Source organism: Acanthaster planci, linkage group LG03 (genome assembly GCF_054643075.1).
Source record: "Acanthaster planci isolate LZ-2023a linkage group LG03, COTS_SCS, whole genome shotgun sequence".
NCBI classification, from domain to species: domain Eukaryota; kingdom Metazoa; phylum Echinodermata; class Asteroidea; order Valvatida; family Acanthasteridae; genus Acanthaster; species Acanthaster planci.
In genome coordinates this window covers 21,902,217-21,916,985 of record NC_141779.1, presented here as the reverse complement: position 1 = coordinate 21,916,985, position 14,769 = coordinate 21,902,217, and the positions used below count along the sequence as shown (strand labels likewise).

At 42.5% G+C, this 14,769-nt stretch overlaps 1 protein-coding gene across 8 annotated transcripts in view; it reads right to left on the bottom strand.

Annotated features, from left to right (window-relative positions):
- The window catches only part of LOC110990097 (oxysterols receptor LXR-alpha-like), a 134,160-nt gene that overhangs the window by 27,994 nt on the left and 91,397 nt on the right, over positions 1-14,769 (bottom strand). Inside the window, exon 1 of one of the 8 annotated variants that reach the window (XM_022254968.2) lies at positions 9,611-10,405. The exons of the other annotated variants lie outside the window; for them this stretch is intronic. Coding sequence (XP_022110660.2) covers positions 9,611-9,647 — 37 coding nt within the window. The 5' untranslated portion in view covers positions 9,648-10,405. Of the gene's footprint in view, positions 1-9,610; positions 10,406-14,769 lie in introns of those variants that run through there. 8 annotated transcript variants of the gene reach the window in all.

Genomic DNA, 14,769 nt, shown 5'->3' with positions numbered 1-14,769 from the left:
GATGAGTGTGTTCGCAATTGTGAGGCGGACGGCAGAATTGCATAAATGTTTTAAAAATGAAAAGGGAAGGTAGGCGTGCATAAGTGAGGAGTGTCGCATTCATGGGACTGTCTGTTCTTTTTTTCTTCCTGTTCCGAATGTGATCAATTATTGAAATCAACCGACAATCCTCTCTTGATTAATTGAAGCCGCCAAGGCTACAAAGAGTTCATTTTAACGCCAGCAACTTGTCTCCAAAGTGCAGGCAACCCACGCTCAGAGCAGGATCCACCAGAACCAGATGCACACATCTTCTCTCTCTCCTTTTCAATTATTATTATTTTTTTTTTGGTTGTGGCGCGCATAATCGTGCATGTGACAACTCTGGGCCATCAGGTTTGGTTTTTGTACTCCAAAAATTCCCTTGGGCTGCCGCAATACAATACGTGGTACCAAACTTACAACAAAAAAAAAGCAAGCTGATGTTTCGGACTTTTCAAACAGGCCACCAGACATGGACAATGTCGTAATGTGTACCCAAGCAAAAAGAAAACGCCAGATGCACCAAGAGCACAGCTGACATAATTTTTCGGGGGGGGGGGAAGGAAGAATACAGATTGAAGCTATTGAGAAGCAGAGTGCTGTCGTCTCACAGTTGTGTGGGGCATGACTGTTCATTATTCATGGGGGTATGCAATTGTCCATTAATCAAATCTTGGATATTCCAGCAACACAGCCTTTAAGCCATCGCTTTTCATTTCACCAAACAGAGAGATGAATCACACATTTTGATTGTTGTATCAACAGTAAGGCATTTAAAACAGCGGTGTTTGTCAAAAAAAAAGGGAGGGGGGGAATCATTGGGGTCTCTGTACTTTGGAACGAGGTTTAATAACGATCTGTGAAATTTGACAGCTTGACAGAGCAGCGATGATGCTTGTCCAATGTCCACATCAAATCTCTCCCCACCTCTAACACAGTTGCATCTCAGTGAGACGGGTCTCACCAAGCTCATAGCAAGATAGATTCCTCCCTTGCATTATAAATGAACGGCCGAGTGTTCTAGTTGGAAATCTTTCTGTTTAGCAAATACTCTGATTCTGCCCACAAGCCAAAAACAAGAAATGAAAGAAAACGCAACATGGCAAGATCCCTGTAGGGGAATCGTGTAGGGGTCCTATAGGGGTTCTCCTGCCAAGGAGAACTCTGGCCGTCTGCACTCCCATATACAAGTCTGCTTCTGGAATGGGCCAAGTCAATCAGTCCTGGCTATCTGTACAAATACTGAGGGTTATTTACAAGGGAAAGGTTTCTCCAACTCAGACCCTGGGGACCGTCTGCCTCTTTCTCCTGAAGTTCAAGGCTAACAAGCCACCATTTGCCAGACTGTAATCCGTGCTCTGTTTGACCCTGAAGAAGTGGAAGGAAGACTGAAAAATGCGCTGTTTGATGGCATCAAAGCGAGCTTGGAGTTGTTTAAACATGCAGCGCACTTCAATTACCGTGTATCTGTCATTCTATATAGCGAACTATCACAATAATAAACAATTTTAATTACACACTTTTTTTGTTCATTATTTTGTGAAAAGCAACAGACGAAGGGGCACAGAACAGAAAAAGGATTGTGGAACACATTGTACATTAGTGTAAGTCTTCAGTTCAATATCAAGTTGCCACATTAAAAATCTCAAGAAAACCAAAACGTAATAGAAACAGATCTCAGTGAAAGCTGTCAACCTTCACGCATGACGGTATTGAATGGACACTGGTTTTGCGACTCCCTATGATCGGGTGCGGAAGAAAAACCCACACGCACTGTGGCAATGCACTAACATTGGTCTAAAGAGGGCGCCGCTGATACACAAGCCACCGAGATTCGCCACACAGCATGCATCAGAGATTGATCCTGAGTGGTAGCTTCACAACGTTTAGGATAAACTTGAAATTAATTTTGTAACTCAAGATTTAATAAAAACAAAAACAGTTTTAACAAATACATTTCAGAAACCACAAATGGAATGCAACGGCAAAACATCACAGAAAAAGTGAACCATAGTACCACAAGAGGGTGCACTTCAGTTAGACAAGAGAGGGCGTAATTCAACATGGCAACAAAACGTTCGGAGGTAAATTTCGCTATACTGAATGACCGCTGTACCGAACATTTCGCGTGGACCCCATTGTGTTCGTTATCGCAGTGTTCCACCGTATATATGTATATTGTACATGTACATACGCCTACAATGTATGTGTTCATATAGTTATATGACACTTCCATCACTCTAGCGAAGTGTTTAAATAGCAATCTTTTGTACACAGCACAAAAAAGGAAACCGAGATCCCTGTTGTTGGTTTCCTGAGGTGACTGAATAACTGTTGGCAGACATGACAGGCACTGTAAAACAAATCCGTTCTGGCAAAATCTGCACCAATCCAACATTCTGACACTGTGCCTTTCCAGTACTGATACTTCCCTGAGCAACATTTAACATCTGCACTACATCAAGGGATTTCTTATTCATGAAATCACTTCCTACTCATGGGTGGCAAAGCCAAAGTATATAAGTAAGCCAAAGTACTGCTAGCAAGATTATTCGGCTAAGGGAATTCTAAGATAAAACCAGAGGTTGGAGTTGAACCCTCCACCTTCCGACATCGAAGTACATGTACAGATGCTCTGTGGACATGGAATGTCCCCACAAACACAAGACACCTGCTACTCTGGGCTTTTAATAGTGCAACACATGTTGAACTTGGCACCTAAAGAAAGTACTCTGTACAGACAATACATTGGTTTATCTGGAAAAGGGGAAAAAAAAAGGACAAAGGACAGCCTACGAAGGCTTCCACACAACTGGATACCGGACTTCAACCCACTGTCAAGCCGACAAGCAATCCTGACAAATGACTCCAGGAAGTTAGTATGCTCTGACGCACTGACAGCAACTGTTCCGGTATCTCAGTAATAGTAAGTGATCCTTACGTGTACCACTGATCAGCCAAAGTTCGTGGAAAGCCGGAAAATTGCCAATAAGTTTAATGACATGGAGATGGGGGGGGGAGTAAAGTGCTGTTATGCTGCAATCGTAAGTAGTTGTTCTTCTGTCAAATGATAACTTCATCAACTGTCACAAATCAGGAAGAATTTTTCAATGGTGAGAGATATTGCACTGTTCATTCCATAGGTTGAGGCACTACATTACTGGTGCAGGTTAAAAGTGCAATTTAGTGGAAATGAGACCAAGGATTAATCACAGTTTTTCTTAAAAGAAAAATGAGGATTCTATTACATCACATGATAAATGAGATGGAATCAGGAGTGAGCATTATGCAAAAGCAAGGCATGACATACGGCCAACCTCATGCAATATTAAACCAGGCAAAATCCCTAATGCGACGGAAAACAAAGGGAGACTATGACTTAAAAATATCTAATGAGTTAGATCCCCTCATGAGGACCAGAAAATGGACAGCCACTGAAAGCCGACAAGAAAATGAAGAGACCTCGGAAAAGTGTGGAAATTCCTTATAACACCCCTCTTATGAACTTTCTCACTCTGTACTTTTATCCTTGGCGTCAACAGAAATTAGCAGTGATTCCCATCCCCTGGCTCCAGCTTTCAGCTTTTTACAATCAAATTGCCCATGGCGTAATACCGCGCCATTGGAGTTCTGCCATCCAAAGTTCTTTTTTCCCCTCGTTCATAGGTGGGTAGTGAAGAGGAAGGTAGGTTGAGAGCATCCACAAGATTTCCGCACCCTTTTTTCCAACTCAAAAGCCACACAGAGCCATGTCCAAACTGCCGGATGTAGCAAGTGACGGGCACAGCCATACCCGGCTCTCTCCTTGTCAGTTTCGCTTTATTACCTGGCTATAAAAGGCCGAGGGACAATGGCCGCCTGTTCGCTGGCCCTGACACACGCTCTTTACGGCCTCTGATCTTTTTTGTTTCCCCCCATGAAAGCACAGCAATCTTACACTACCATCATTTCTCACTGCTGCCTGGACTCTTTATTATCAAAGACAATTAACTTTGGATCAGTGATAGAAAGATTGCTTTAATTCACAGAGGAAGGGGAGAAGCAACGGAAAGCCCTTCATCATGCATGATTCCATTATAAGCCCTTGCCCACCGTGCCATGGATAACATTAAGAGCACCCATTTCTAATGTATTTGAGTTTACCTACTTTAAGTTATGTCGTTTGATACTGGTAACATTGATTTCCGGGGGGGGGGATTAATGCCTCGTATGAGGTTAGTATCATTTCTGACCCAATAACACAATGAAAAAATAAACTTTTTACCAGATTATCCCAGACATAACAATATATGCAACTGTTCCTATGGTGTTGAATGTATCATTCTTACGCTTCCTCCGTCAGTTCACAGTAACTGAAACAAAACACTAACTTGTTGGTAGACAGCAGTGGTAACGTTTCTGTTTCCTTTCTATGGCCACTGTCCTTTTGACTACATCACACAGGTGTGATTTTTACCATCCCCTCCCAATGGTGCAATCAAAATGCACTGTGATGAAGTAAGCAATGTCTGTGTTTTGTTCTTGCTCTTCAGATTTCTGGTCTGATCCTGCGTTTTTTAAAATTTCTTTTGAAGACAAATTAAATCTATCCCTGCAACTTCTCAGCTCTGACAGCGGATGCTGTCTGTCAGGAAAGTAATTCCCTCCATGCCCCCCAGTGTTTGCCGGCCCTGCCGACAAAAACATCCCCCTCCGAATCCGAAGAAGGGGACAGGAAAAAAAGTAGGGTTTTCGGCAGTATCGATACCAGTTTATGCCCTGGAGGGAAGCTACATGTAGATTGAGGCTGGGACAGCGTACCTTGAAGGTCAGTTACGAACTGGGAGGTGGAAATCCACGTATACATCAATTACAATGGCCTCCAGCTGTTTTGTTTTCACAAATACTGTTTTTAAATCATTCTCCCCCCCCCAAAAAAAATTGAAAGTCTCTCTCAAATTCTTGCATATTTGATCTGACACCTGACTTTAAAAAAGTCTTCCGAGAATAACTACTGTAAGAAAGCAGCAATCTTTCATGATTAAAAAAGGGGCATTTTTAAAGAATTGAAATTTTAAATAACTTTATAAATTTTTAATGAGTTCAAACCATTTACATTTTATATTTCTGCAGAACAGTTTGATAAATACAAGCGATCTCCGTGTTTAATCCTTCACATGTATATGGTTCAATATTGAATCTTCACAGATGCTCACTGTTTGATTAATCACTGAATGTTAAAGACAACTACGTGTGTGTGTGCATGTACCTCTTCAGTGATCAACAAGTGGAACTGATGAAAAAAAAAAGTTTTGATGGAATACGAATGTGAACAAATACAGGAAAACCACTCTTTTCGTTTTCAATCACAATTCTCTCTGGTTTACACCTGTTACAGATGAGACTTTGAGATTTCCTCCTACACAAAAAAGAAAGGGACAGTTCTGTTTTTGTTATTTGGACTGCATTAATCCTGCCTAAAAAATTGTCCACCATGGGAAAAAAAAAGCAGCACTCCAAGCACTAATCAAAACCTATGAAGTGGTCCCGTAAAATTTCCCTTTCAAAAAAAAAAAAAAAAAAAAACTATTGGCACAGTCAACATGAATACCCACAGGAGAACTCCAGGGCTGAAAACTCAACAGACTAGTGGGATAACGCAAAAGAATCAGTGCTGTTTTCATTCGGGGACTGCTGGCTCTCGCCGCACAAAGCCTTGTCTGGCCATTCACTAAGCCAGCTAACCTACTAACACACTAGCCAGATCGACCACCCTAGACAAACATCACCGTGGCACGCTGAAGGAGATGAGGGGGAAAAGAGAAAGAAAGTCCAGGGGAAAGAAAGACCAAGAAAGGGACCAAAAAAAAAAAAAAAAAAAAAAAAATAGACCTGCGCCTCAGGCAGCCTGCCAACAACATCCAACAGACTCATTTGCATATCACCAGGGGGTCAGGGGTCAAATTCTACACAAGGCGTGGGGGTCGCCGGTGGGTCACTTCTGACGTAGGCCTATACACACGATACAGACAAGTTGGTATTGAGGCTAAGGTAGAGAATGTGGTTCTATAGCTAGACATTCAACAAGCCCACTGCTGTCGCGTTGCAGGGTGGATAGCCGTGAGGTCAAACTACTGTGGTACACCCAATAGCAGAGATTGAATTTTCCAGAATGAAAGGGGGGGGGGGAATTACAGTGGGTGTTTGATGCACTCGACAAGTACACTGGGCATTCCAAAGCAAATGTTGGCTTGGGATGACCCTGTACTCTACATAACCTAATGGACATTACCTGATGGCTCAGTTTTCCATTTGACAAAAGAAGAGGCTGATAATTCAAATTAATATGATATTCTACTCGATGTAATTCTTTCAATCTAACTATGGGAAAATATAGTCAACACATGACTTGCTGATATCTCTACATTTCAGTTTCTCATTTCAGGCTTCTGGGACACTGCACACAAACTTACTTAACAAACTACTTCTTTGACTTCTTTTATTGGGAAGGGAGGCCTTGTGGTGTCCTTGTATCTTCCAGCTTCTTGAGTTACCTCTCCAAAACCAGTGTGTCCTCTTACTACTCAAACCACCCTAGTTTAGTCTGGTGCTTTCACTAGAGTGCACTGTTGTGATCCACAGCATATAAACCAAACAGTCAGAGTATAAGGTCGGGCGTGGGACCACAGACATCAACAGCATCCCCAATGGAAGTCTTAGATTTACCGAGTCTCGGCGGGCCAGGCCGCAATCCCTCCAGAGAGCCGACCCTTCCTAGAACTAGGTCAATTGTGAAAGGAAAGGGCTGTAAATTTGCTTTCCCTAGTTAATCGCTAGGGCCAATTTCACAATTTACTGTCCCAACCAGTGAGTTGGTGAACAGAATCCAAATGAAATACCACCACTATCAAACACTTGCTGGCGTGGACGTGTACTTGGCATGAGAGCTGTTATTGAATTTACAGCCGAAAATTGGTGAAAATGTTTTGATAGGGCAAGGCCCTAATTGGGTAATTTTCGTTTCAATAGCATCAGAACCGACCAAGATGAGTCTGCATGCCTGGCGGCTGGCTACAAGGGAATTACTGGGCAGGAAAGGCTTGAAAGCCACAGTCAAATTAGTGCATTTTGTAACACATGTGTGGATAAATATGAGAATCAGAGCTGGAACTGTCAATCTCAGAATGGCCTCTGAAGAAGGATTTGAGCAAATTTATAAGCAAAGTGGAGAGAGAATGAATGGATTTTCATAGGAGGAGATTTTGGACGTGGCGAATCAAAATCATCATAGTCATCTTTAAGAGTGTGACAACACTCAACATTGGCAATAAATAGTACAACTTCCTTGTTCATTCAAGAACTACTACTGATGACAACAACACTTAATTTGTCTGAAGTGCTTGACATTTGGCATATGATGGTTGATGTGACCTTGATAACCACCAGGCTAAACGCTGACAATGTCCCAGCACCTCGACAGTCACACGAGCAGAGAGCAGGGAACCCTGTGAGGTTTGGCGACCGGCATTTATGAAGTGCTCATTCGTACTTTACAAAATTAGTGCACATGCTGCACAGGTGTAAGATGTGTCATGAATCATCCTCACTTCAACTTGCTCAATGTGAAATGTGTGGAGCGCAATCTCGCTCTAGGCACTGCTCCCGCCGTGCCTGAGAAGCGTCGCTGTTCACAAAATGGATGAGCCAAGGTTGTAACAAGTTTCACTTCATTTGTTGCAGCGGTGATCTTTGTTCACAATGCACTGACTGAATCTGAGCGGCCACACCTCCTTATTGGCCAATTATCTCAACCAGTATGTAACAAAAGGACTAGTGATTTTGCAGGAAAAGCTTTCTGGTAGACCACACAACTCTACAAAAACTTGTCATATTTTGTCACAGGTGTCTGTGTCGACAAATTTGTGTTACTCCTCAGGGCAGCTGGAGAATAGAAATGAAATCCTTTATCAAAAAGGAAAAAGATGCACATTTACCCTTATCCTCACGGCCTAAAAAAAAGATAAAAATTGATTTGTGTTTAAAGAAAAATCCTTTCATGCCATCCGAAATCCCATATCCAACCAAAGACTCTTTCAGTTCAGTTCTCACATGCAACATTTCATTGGACGAGGCGGTTTTTACAAAGACTGATGCAACCTCTGCTTGGTTAAGATGAGGTTTAACAACTCTTGACATAGATTAAATAAAAGAAAGACTTAGGCGTAACCGTATTTCTGGGATCCATGCTGAAATTTCAGGGGGTGGGGGGGAGTGGTAAACCATGTCGGTCGAGGTCAGAGCCAAACTAGTGACACTCATGCTCCACTGGAACTCAACTGATGTAGGCTTCAACAGAGGTTGAAATGGAGAATAGAGGAGACTACACGTAGGCCTGGTGGGTATGTTCCCACAGTGTGCTGGAAGGAAACTCGGGTTTGAAACCGAACAAACCTCTGCCGTTATTCTGCATGTTTCTGTCTCCAGTCACAACTGGTCTAATACACAAGTTTTGCTAAGTCATGTTCACCAAATCCCACCGCCAAACACCATGTACGTGTACATATACATGTTCATCCAACTCTGGAATCTTTTGTATGACAGACCAATACATTTAAGATTCAAGGGCAGCATGCGCATTCAGCGCTGGCCAGCACAGACCAGTGCTGAGGCTTGCACGTCAGGTCTCTGTCATCATCAATCAATCAAGTTTTAAATGTTTTTCAACTTGTAGGCCAAAAAACGAAAACGAAAAAAGAAACCAAATTTCAAGAACTATCAAAAATACTTGCATCCTTGATTGAGGTCTTATTTACTGAAAAATTGCTGTGTTCATTGAGGCATTACAGATTAAATGCCACTTTGCGGGATTTCAATTATGCACACAAGTGACAAGACTGGAGTTTGGGTATACATGTATCTTGTCTACAATGGTCCCAGCATGTACTTTGTTTCTACAGCTCACTTGGGTCCCCTCACTTTCACAGATCTTGAAAACAAGTTAAATCAACCGGTGTAATGTCTGATTGAAGCCACAATCTAGCTTAATGTATCAGTTTCTTTGTCGACAAGGGAGTTTGTTCTGCTGTGAGAATTCCAAATTGGCCACTACCTTATGGAGAATTTTTACTTCAAGATGGTTGAGTACTAAGTTAAATATCGGATAGAATACTTTTTAGGATTGAAGTCAAACAAATTATAACAATTTTGTAAGCATTATATACAGGTCCTGTGGGCTAATTCTCCTGTACAAAGAGAACCATGGATGAGAAAATACTGTTTCTTGATCAAGACAATTCGTGACACAAAACTACAAAACTGAGAAATCTCAGAACAGGTGGTGCTGAATTCTGACTATCAGTAACCTTAAACAATTTAACTGTGACGTGTCCAGTGGTTGTCATTCATTTGACACAGTTCTTGGTTTCAACATAGAGGGTCCTTGCTCTACGGTTTCAACACTTTAGATTCACTGTGTAGTCAGGGCAGTTTCATCTTACTAGAATAAAGAATGGCATGGGGGCAACATGTGTCTCTGGAGGGCACACATTGAGCCTTGGGCATGTGTCCAAATCCAGTGTTGTTTTTTTTTTAAATATGCTTGAATACATACCCGCACTTGTGATTCTGGAGTTAGCTTGCTGCCCCATGTTGTTGTCACCTGCAGTTTGGGCCGAGAGAGTCACAAGAGGTGTGAGGGTCCAATAAAGACGATGGGTCCCACTGCTCTGGGGTCTGGGAAACGGCCAGGTTGAAGCAGGGAGCCAGCTGGGTGACGATTATCCTCGTCTTGGCAGTCGCTATGGAGGTCGGGGGACGGGTCTCTCCTCGGCTGCAGCACTCAACTCCGTAATGAAGAGACCAAGAAACGAGAGCAGGAGGCACTGACCCGGTCCTTGTAACATCACAAGTTTCCTATTTCCGATTGATCCATCGAGCATCACAATTCACTCGATACTCTGCGCCTCTCTCCTTTTGCCCCTCCTCTGGGAAGGGAGGCAGGATGAGAAGATGTCTCAGGATGACGCTGCTGATAGCATCTCCACTCTCTGGTGCACCTAACCCGGCCAGCCCCCCCAAAGCGATCCGAGACGCAGCGTCTCCCCACTTGGCAATTGATTCATCCAAAGTTATTTCCAAACTGGCTCGTGTGCGCAAGCAAGATGCAGGCACCCAAGGCCGATCTGTACTTGTCGATGTGGGATTTGGCAGTATTAGTCGGCTCGGCACGGGTGATTGGGCGCACACACACGCATGTTCAAAGACATTGGATACATTTCATGCCTGCATTCACTCATAGCGGGAAAGTGCCCATTGCTACACATGGCACAAGGGACGACCTACCGACCAATAACACACACATACACAAGCCCGCACACATATTGCAAACAGCCCCAAAACGCTCCAAGCAGACTAAGACCTATGTGAAAAAAGTTCATAGTTATGGGCTATTCCATTGCTACATCGGGGAAGGCAACATGTCAGCAAGGGCGCATGGCTTGTTCATTCTCCTTAGAGGGAGGCATTCATTTTGTTGGTCAAGTTCAGGGATACAATTGTAATTCACAGGACAAGATGTACACATGGCAAGCTGTGCTTGATTTTATGGCTGAAAATTCTTATTTCAGTTTTCTCATTTTTTTGTAGTATTTTTCAAAGTCAAGTCAACATCAGAAATTAATAGGACCGATCCATTTGGGCAAGCGGGGAGGGTAGGAATGTAGGACAAACTGAAGGATATCCTACCCCCTGCCATACAGAGGAGAAAATAACAACACTGAAAAGCAATCATGCCAATCGATTTTTATCAATACCATAACTTGAAATTTAATTGACATACGATCCAAAGTCTCCATACCCGGAGCTCCCCTCCTTCACTTTCAAGCCTTCAAAAGGTCATACCATTCCAGCCGCAGGGGAGGTGTCGGGTTGCCCTGGATTGGTTGGGAAAACAACAAGGGGTCAGGCCCGAGCCAGCCACTGAGTGTGAGGGTAATACGAACCAGGCTGCCTCAGGGGGTGCCCCAGCATACATGATTCTAAATCATGGGCAAGACCTAAAGATTTGCCTCACTGACCTAGTTACATGGTTACATCCACACACACTGGAACTAATGAAACAAAATGTTTTATGTCCACAGTGATGCGCTAGGCATATACCATCGATGGTGTTTACAAAATGTGCATCTCTCAGATCGTTGTCAAATTCACACAGACATAGAAATTCTGAAAAAGAAAATAGTATGTGCTACTTGTAACAGGAAAAACGGATACACTGAAAACAGTTTGAATAACAAAGCAGTGCATTAAATATGCATCGCTTTATACATGTCAAACATCAAAAAGATTTAACACTGCCCTTCACTGACCAGAGTCAAATCTACACATATATCTTTCCCGTTGTAGATGAAGGTGACACCAAGGTGCTTTCAAAGATATAAATGGGGCACTTTTTTTTTTAGATTTCTTCAATTTAGGTGGATGAAACCCTGATCTGCTGTTGTGTAATAACTGTGAAGGCTTTATTTGAAATTCCTGTTGTAATGCATGCACATGTACATGTATGTGAAGTTGTGAATTAAGTTACTGGATTCAGTGTAACGTGTCTTTGGCATCAAAGAGATGCTGGTTTTTTTTGTGCAGACAAAAGGATAGGTTTGCATTTGTCTCAAGGAAAAAATAACAGTTCCGAAAAAGCGACATTTTAATCTGCACACTGAACGACTTATAAAGTCACTATGTATGAGTGTTTGTCTTTTTTTTATAAATTTCTATGGACGACTGGTATGGGTTGATCTTTTCAGAAATTCAAATATCTTACATCAAGTTTTGACTGTTCACTTGATAGAACTGCAAAGAAAAACACTTGAAAGGTTCAACGAGCCTTTTCAAGAGATGGAATTTTGCAGCAGATGTAAATCCTGTTCATGCCTCAGGGGTATTATTCATAACTTCAAAAAGGTACAGCAATATGATGTGGCATGAAAACGTTGAGTGTTTGAAAAAGGCGGTGCATGACAGTACACTTGTGCTGAAAAGGTAAAGTGCAGGGACGTTACGTCGGGGTTGCAATAGACAACAGCAAGAGAAGTTGGGAATCAACAACACTGTCCCCTCATTCAAAAAGGAGGTTCACGTCACTTGGAGGCAACATGAATAATGAGCATGTACAAAGAGAGTGCAAAGAGCCATCACATACTAAGTGTCAAGAGTTGGGAAAAATGGTCCTCTTACAAGCCCAACATGTACATATATTCCTTAGGCAGTGGTGTCACTTGGAGTTGTAAATTCCTCCATCCTTTATGTTGCACACTGAAGACATCTTGAGACCTGAAATGGTCAGGCTACGGAAGTTACGAGAGTGGTTAATTAAGGAAGGCAGAAGGAACAGCCGTGATGGAAAATCAAGACTACTGAATTATGTAGGCTACATAATGTCATGACCAATGACAGTTATTACCAATTCTTCAATATTTTAAAAGTGTTTGAAACATTTCAGAAACTTTAAACCAAACTTTTAAAAATTCAGTACCCGAACTTTGAATCAAAGAACTCCCCTTAAGTTTTTTTTTCAATTTCGATCCTGGTTGGTACATGTATGTCAATAGGATTTCAAAGACAATGGTCCTTTCAGCCAGGTGTCAAACATTAAATCAAAATCAAACCTATAGCATTTCGAAAAGGAATGCGATATTCCTTCATCCAGTAACCTGAGTGCTCTGTCTTGAGGCAGCCCTTTCCGGGGGAACAACAGGCGCTACCACCCCCTCAGCTACCAATGCAGAGACCCACTTACGAGCGCTGACACTCCTAGGTCAAGGTCGCGTCCCCTATACCAAAACCGCTAAATGGGGGTGAGCAGGCTGTGAACACGAGAATCCCTGCCAACCACAGTTGGCGAGAGAGAAAAAATATACCGGGAAGAGAGAACGCGTGACAGAGAACTGCGCTAAATGTTGTGACATCAGCCAGTGTTCTTCAATAGGAGGGCATTGCCCAACTGGTCATTGACCTCAGCTAAGCCTCCCAGTAACTTGTCCTACTTCTTGTCAATAATGGAGATGTAGGGCCCTATTACAACACAGACTCTTAACCAGTATCTCAGCAGTAGGTGAGGAAAAAATCCTTTTGAATGGGACACAAAGAATGTTTACTCTAGTTCAAAAGAGAAGGCACAGGCATTACAACAAATTTCTCAAAGGAGCACCAGTCCTGTAATGATGGAAAACAGGCATGCTGCCCTCTCTTGAAAACATTTCCTTTTTTTTTTAAATGTCTTACAAAAATATACTGGCACAATAAAAACCCCTTTTAGGTTTTTGCTGGACTACAGCCAACTCAACTGGAAGGTACATGTAAAATACAAAGAGAGCTCCTGAAAAACATTTGACCAGCACAAAATGACACAGGCAGTGAGCGGCAGAGAAGGGCATGTGCAGTCTGTTATTAACCTGTACACCTGCACAATTATGTACAGGATGTATAAATATCCCACATAAGAAGCACATAACACTGTCTCAATCAATGTGATTTAGCCTGGTTGGGGCACAAATTTATCAAGTATTGCTTTGGATGCATGTAATCACTTGTCTGAATTATTCTGTAGGTTAAGAGCTGTGAATAAATGTGTAGCTACTTCGCACGTATTACTTCGTTTTCTTCCATTTTGAAAATGTAATTTGAGCCCCTATTATGATACCTATGCCTTAACTACATGTACATGTACAAAACAAGATGACCTCTCTGTGGCAACTGGAATAACGCCAAAAGTAGACACTCATCCTCAAGACAGCAGTCAAACAGGACCATGGAAAACAGTGACCATTGAATACCAAATAGATTTCTCTGAAACAATGTTGATTTAAGGCAGCATGTACCATCCTCCTCAATAAATCATTATTGCTCTATCCAGGAGAGCATACAATCAAAACACCCACAGAACACAATCAATATTCTAGTTTCTATCCTATGAACAAGATTCAGACAAACACTTCCCTGTGCACCAATATAAACACTGAAACTTCACCACTCCATTGAGACAAGTTTGACACTGGTGATACAATGACTGAATACTAGTACATTTTAAACTCATGAATTTCTTTCCTAGAAATGCGCAGACGGACTAAGTTGGCAATGAATACGTGATGGCTTCCATAAATTTTTACTGGCTCCATCCTCTATGATCGAGCAGACCTTACGGTGACTTTTGGTTTTTTGCCAACTAGTCATATCTAGGCCTGTTATGTCTTCAGAGAACCCCCTACTCTGAGTCCCTCACAAACAAGCACGCGATCCTGTCAATCCCCATCGCCTGGCATGTGAGCAATTCCCACCCTGGCACCGACCCACAACCGACTCCTTAAGAGGTCAGGCCGTCAACAGAGGGCCAGCTGCAGGAAGTCATGTGACCCTTATTCGACCTCTTCGCTGATCCCTTTCCTCCGTGGCCTTCCTAGTTAGCTCCACTGAGCAGGGCACAAGGAGGTTGAGTGCGTTTGCCTTCCAAATGACCCTAACCCCATGGCAACTAGTACTGTGTAGTGACAAAAAAACAAGAGCCAAAATGCACTAACAGGGATGATGTAAGAGCAATCAAGTGGTGTGGGTTTCCAAGAAGGCGGAGACAGGGAAGTGTGTAATGTACACAGCAGAGAAATGACGTGTACACAACAAGGAAGTTCACTCACCAACGATGACTGTCGACCATGCTCATAACTAACCTTGAAATGTATACACAGGGGCATGTGGATGTGCAAAATATGACCGGATACA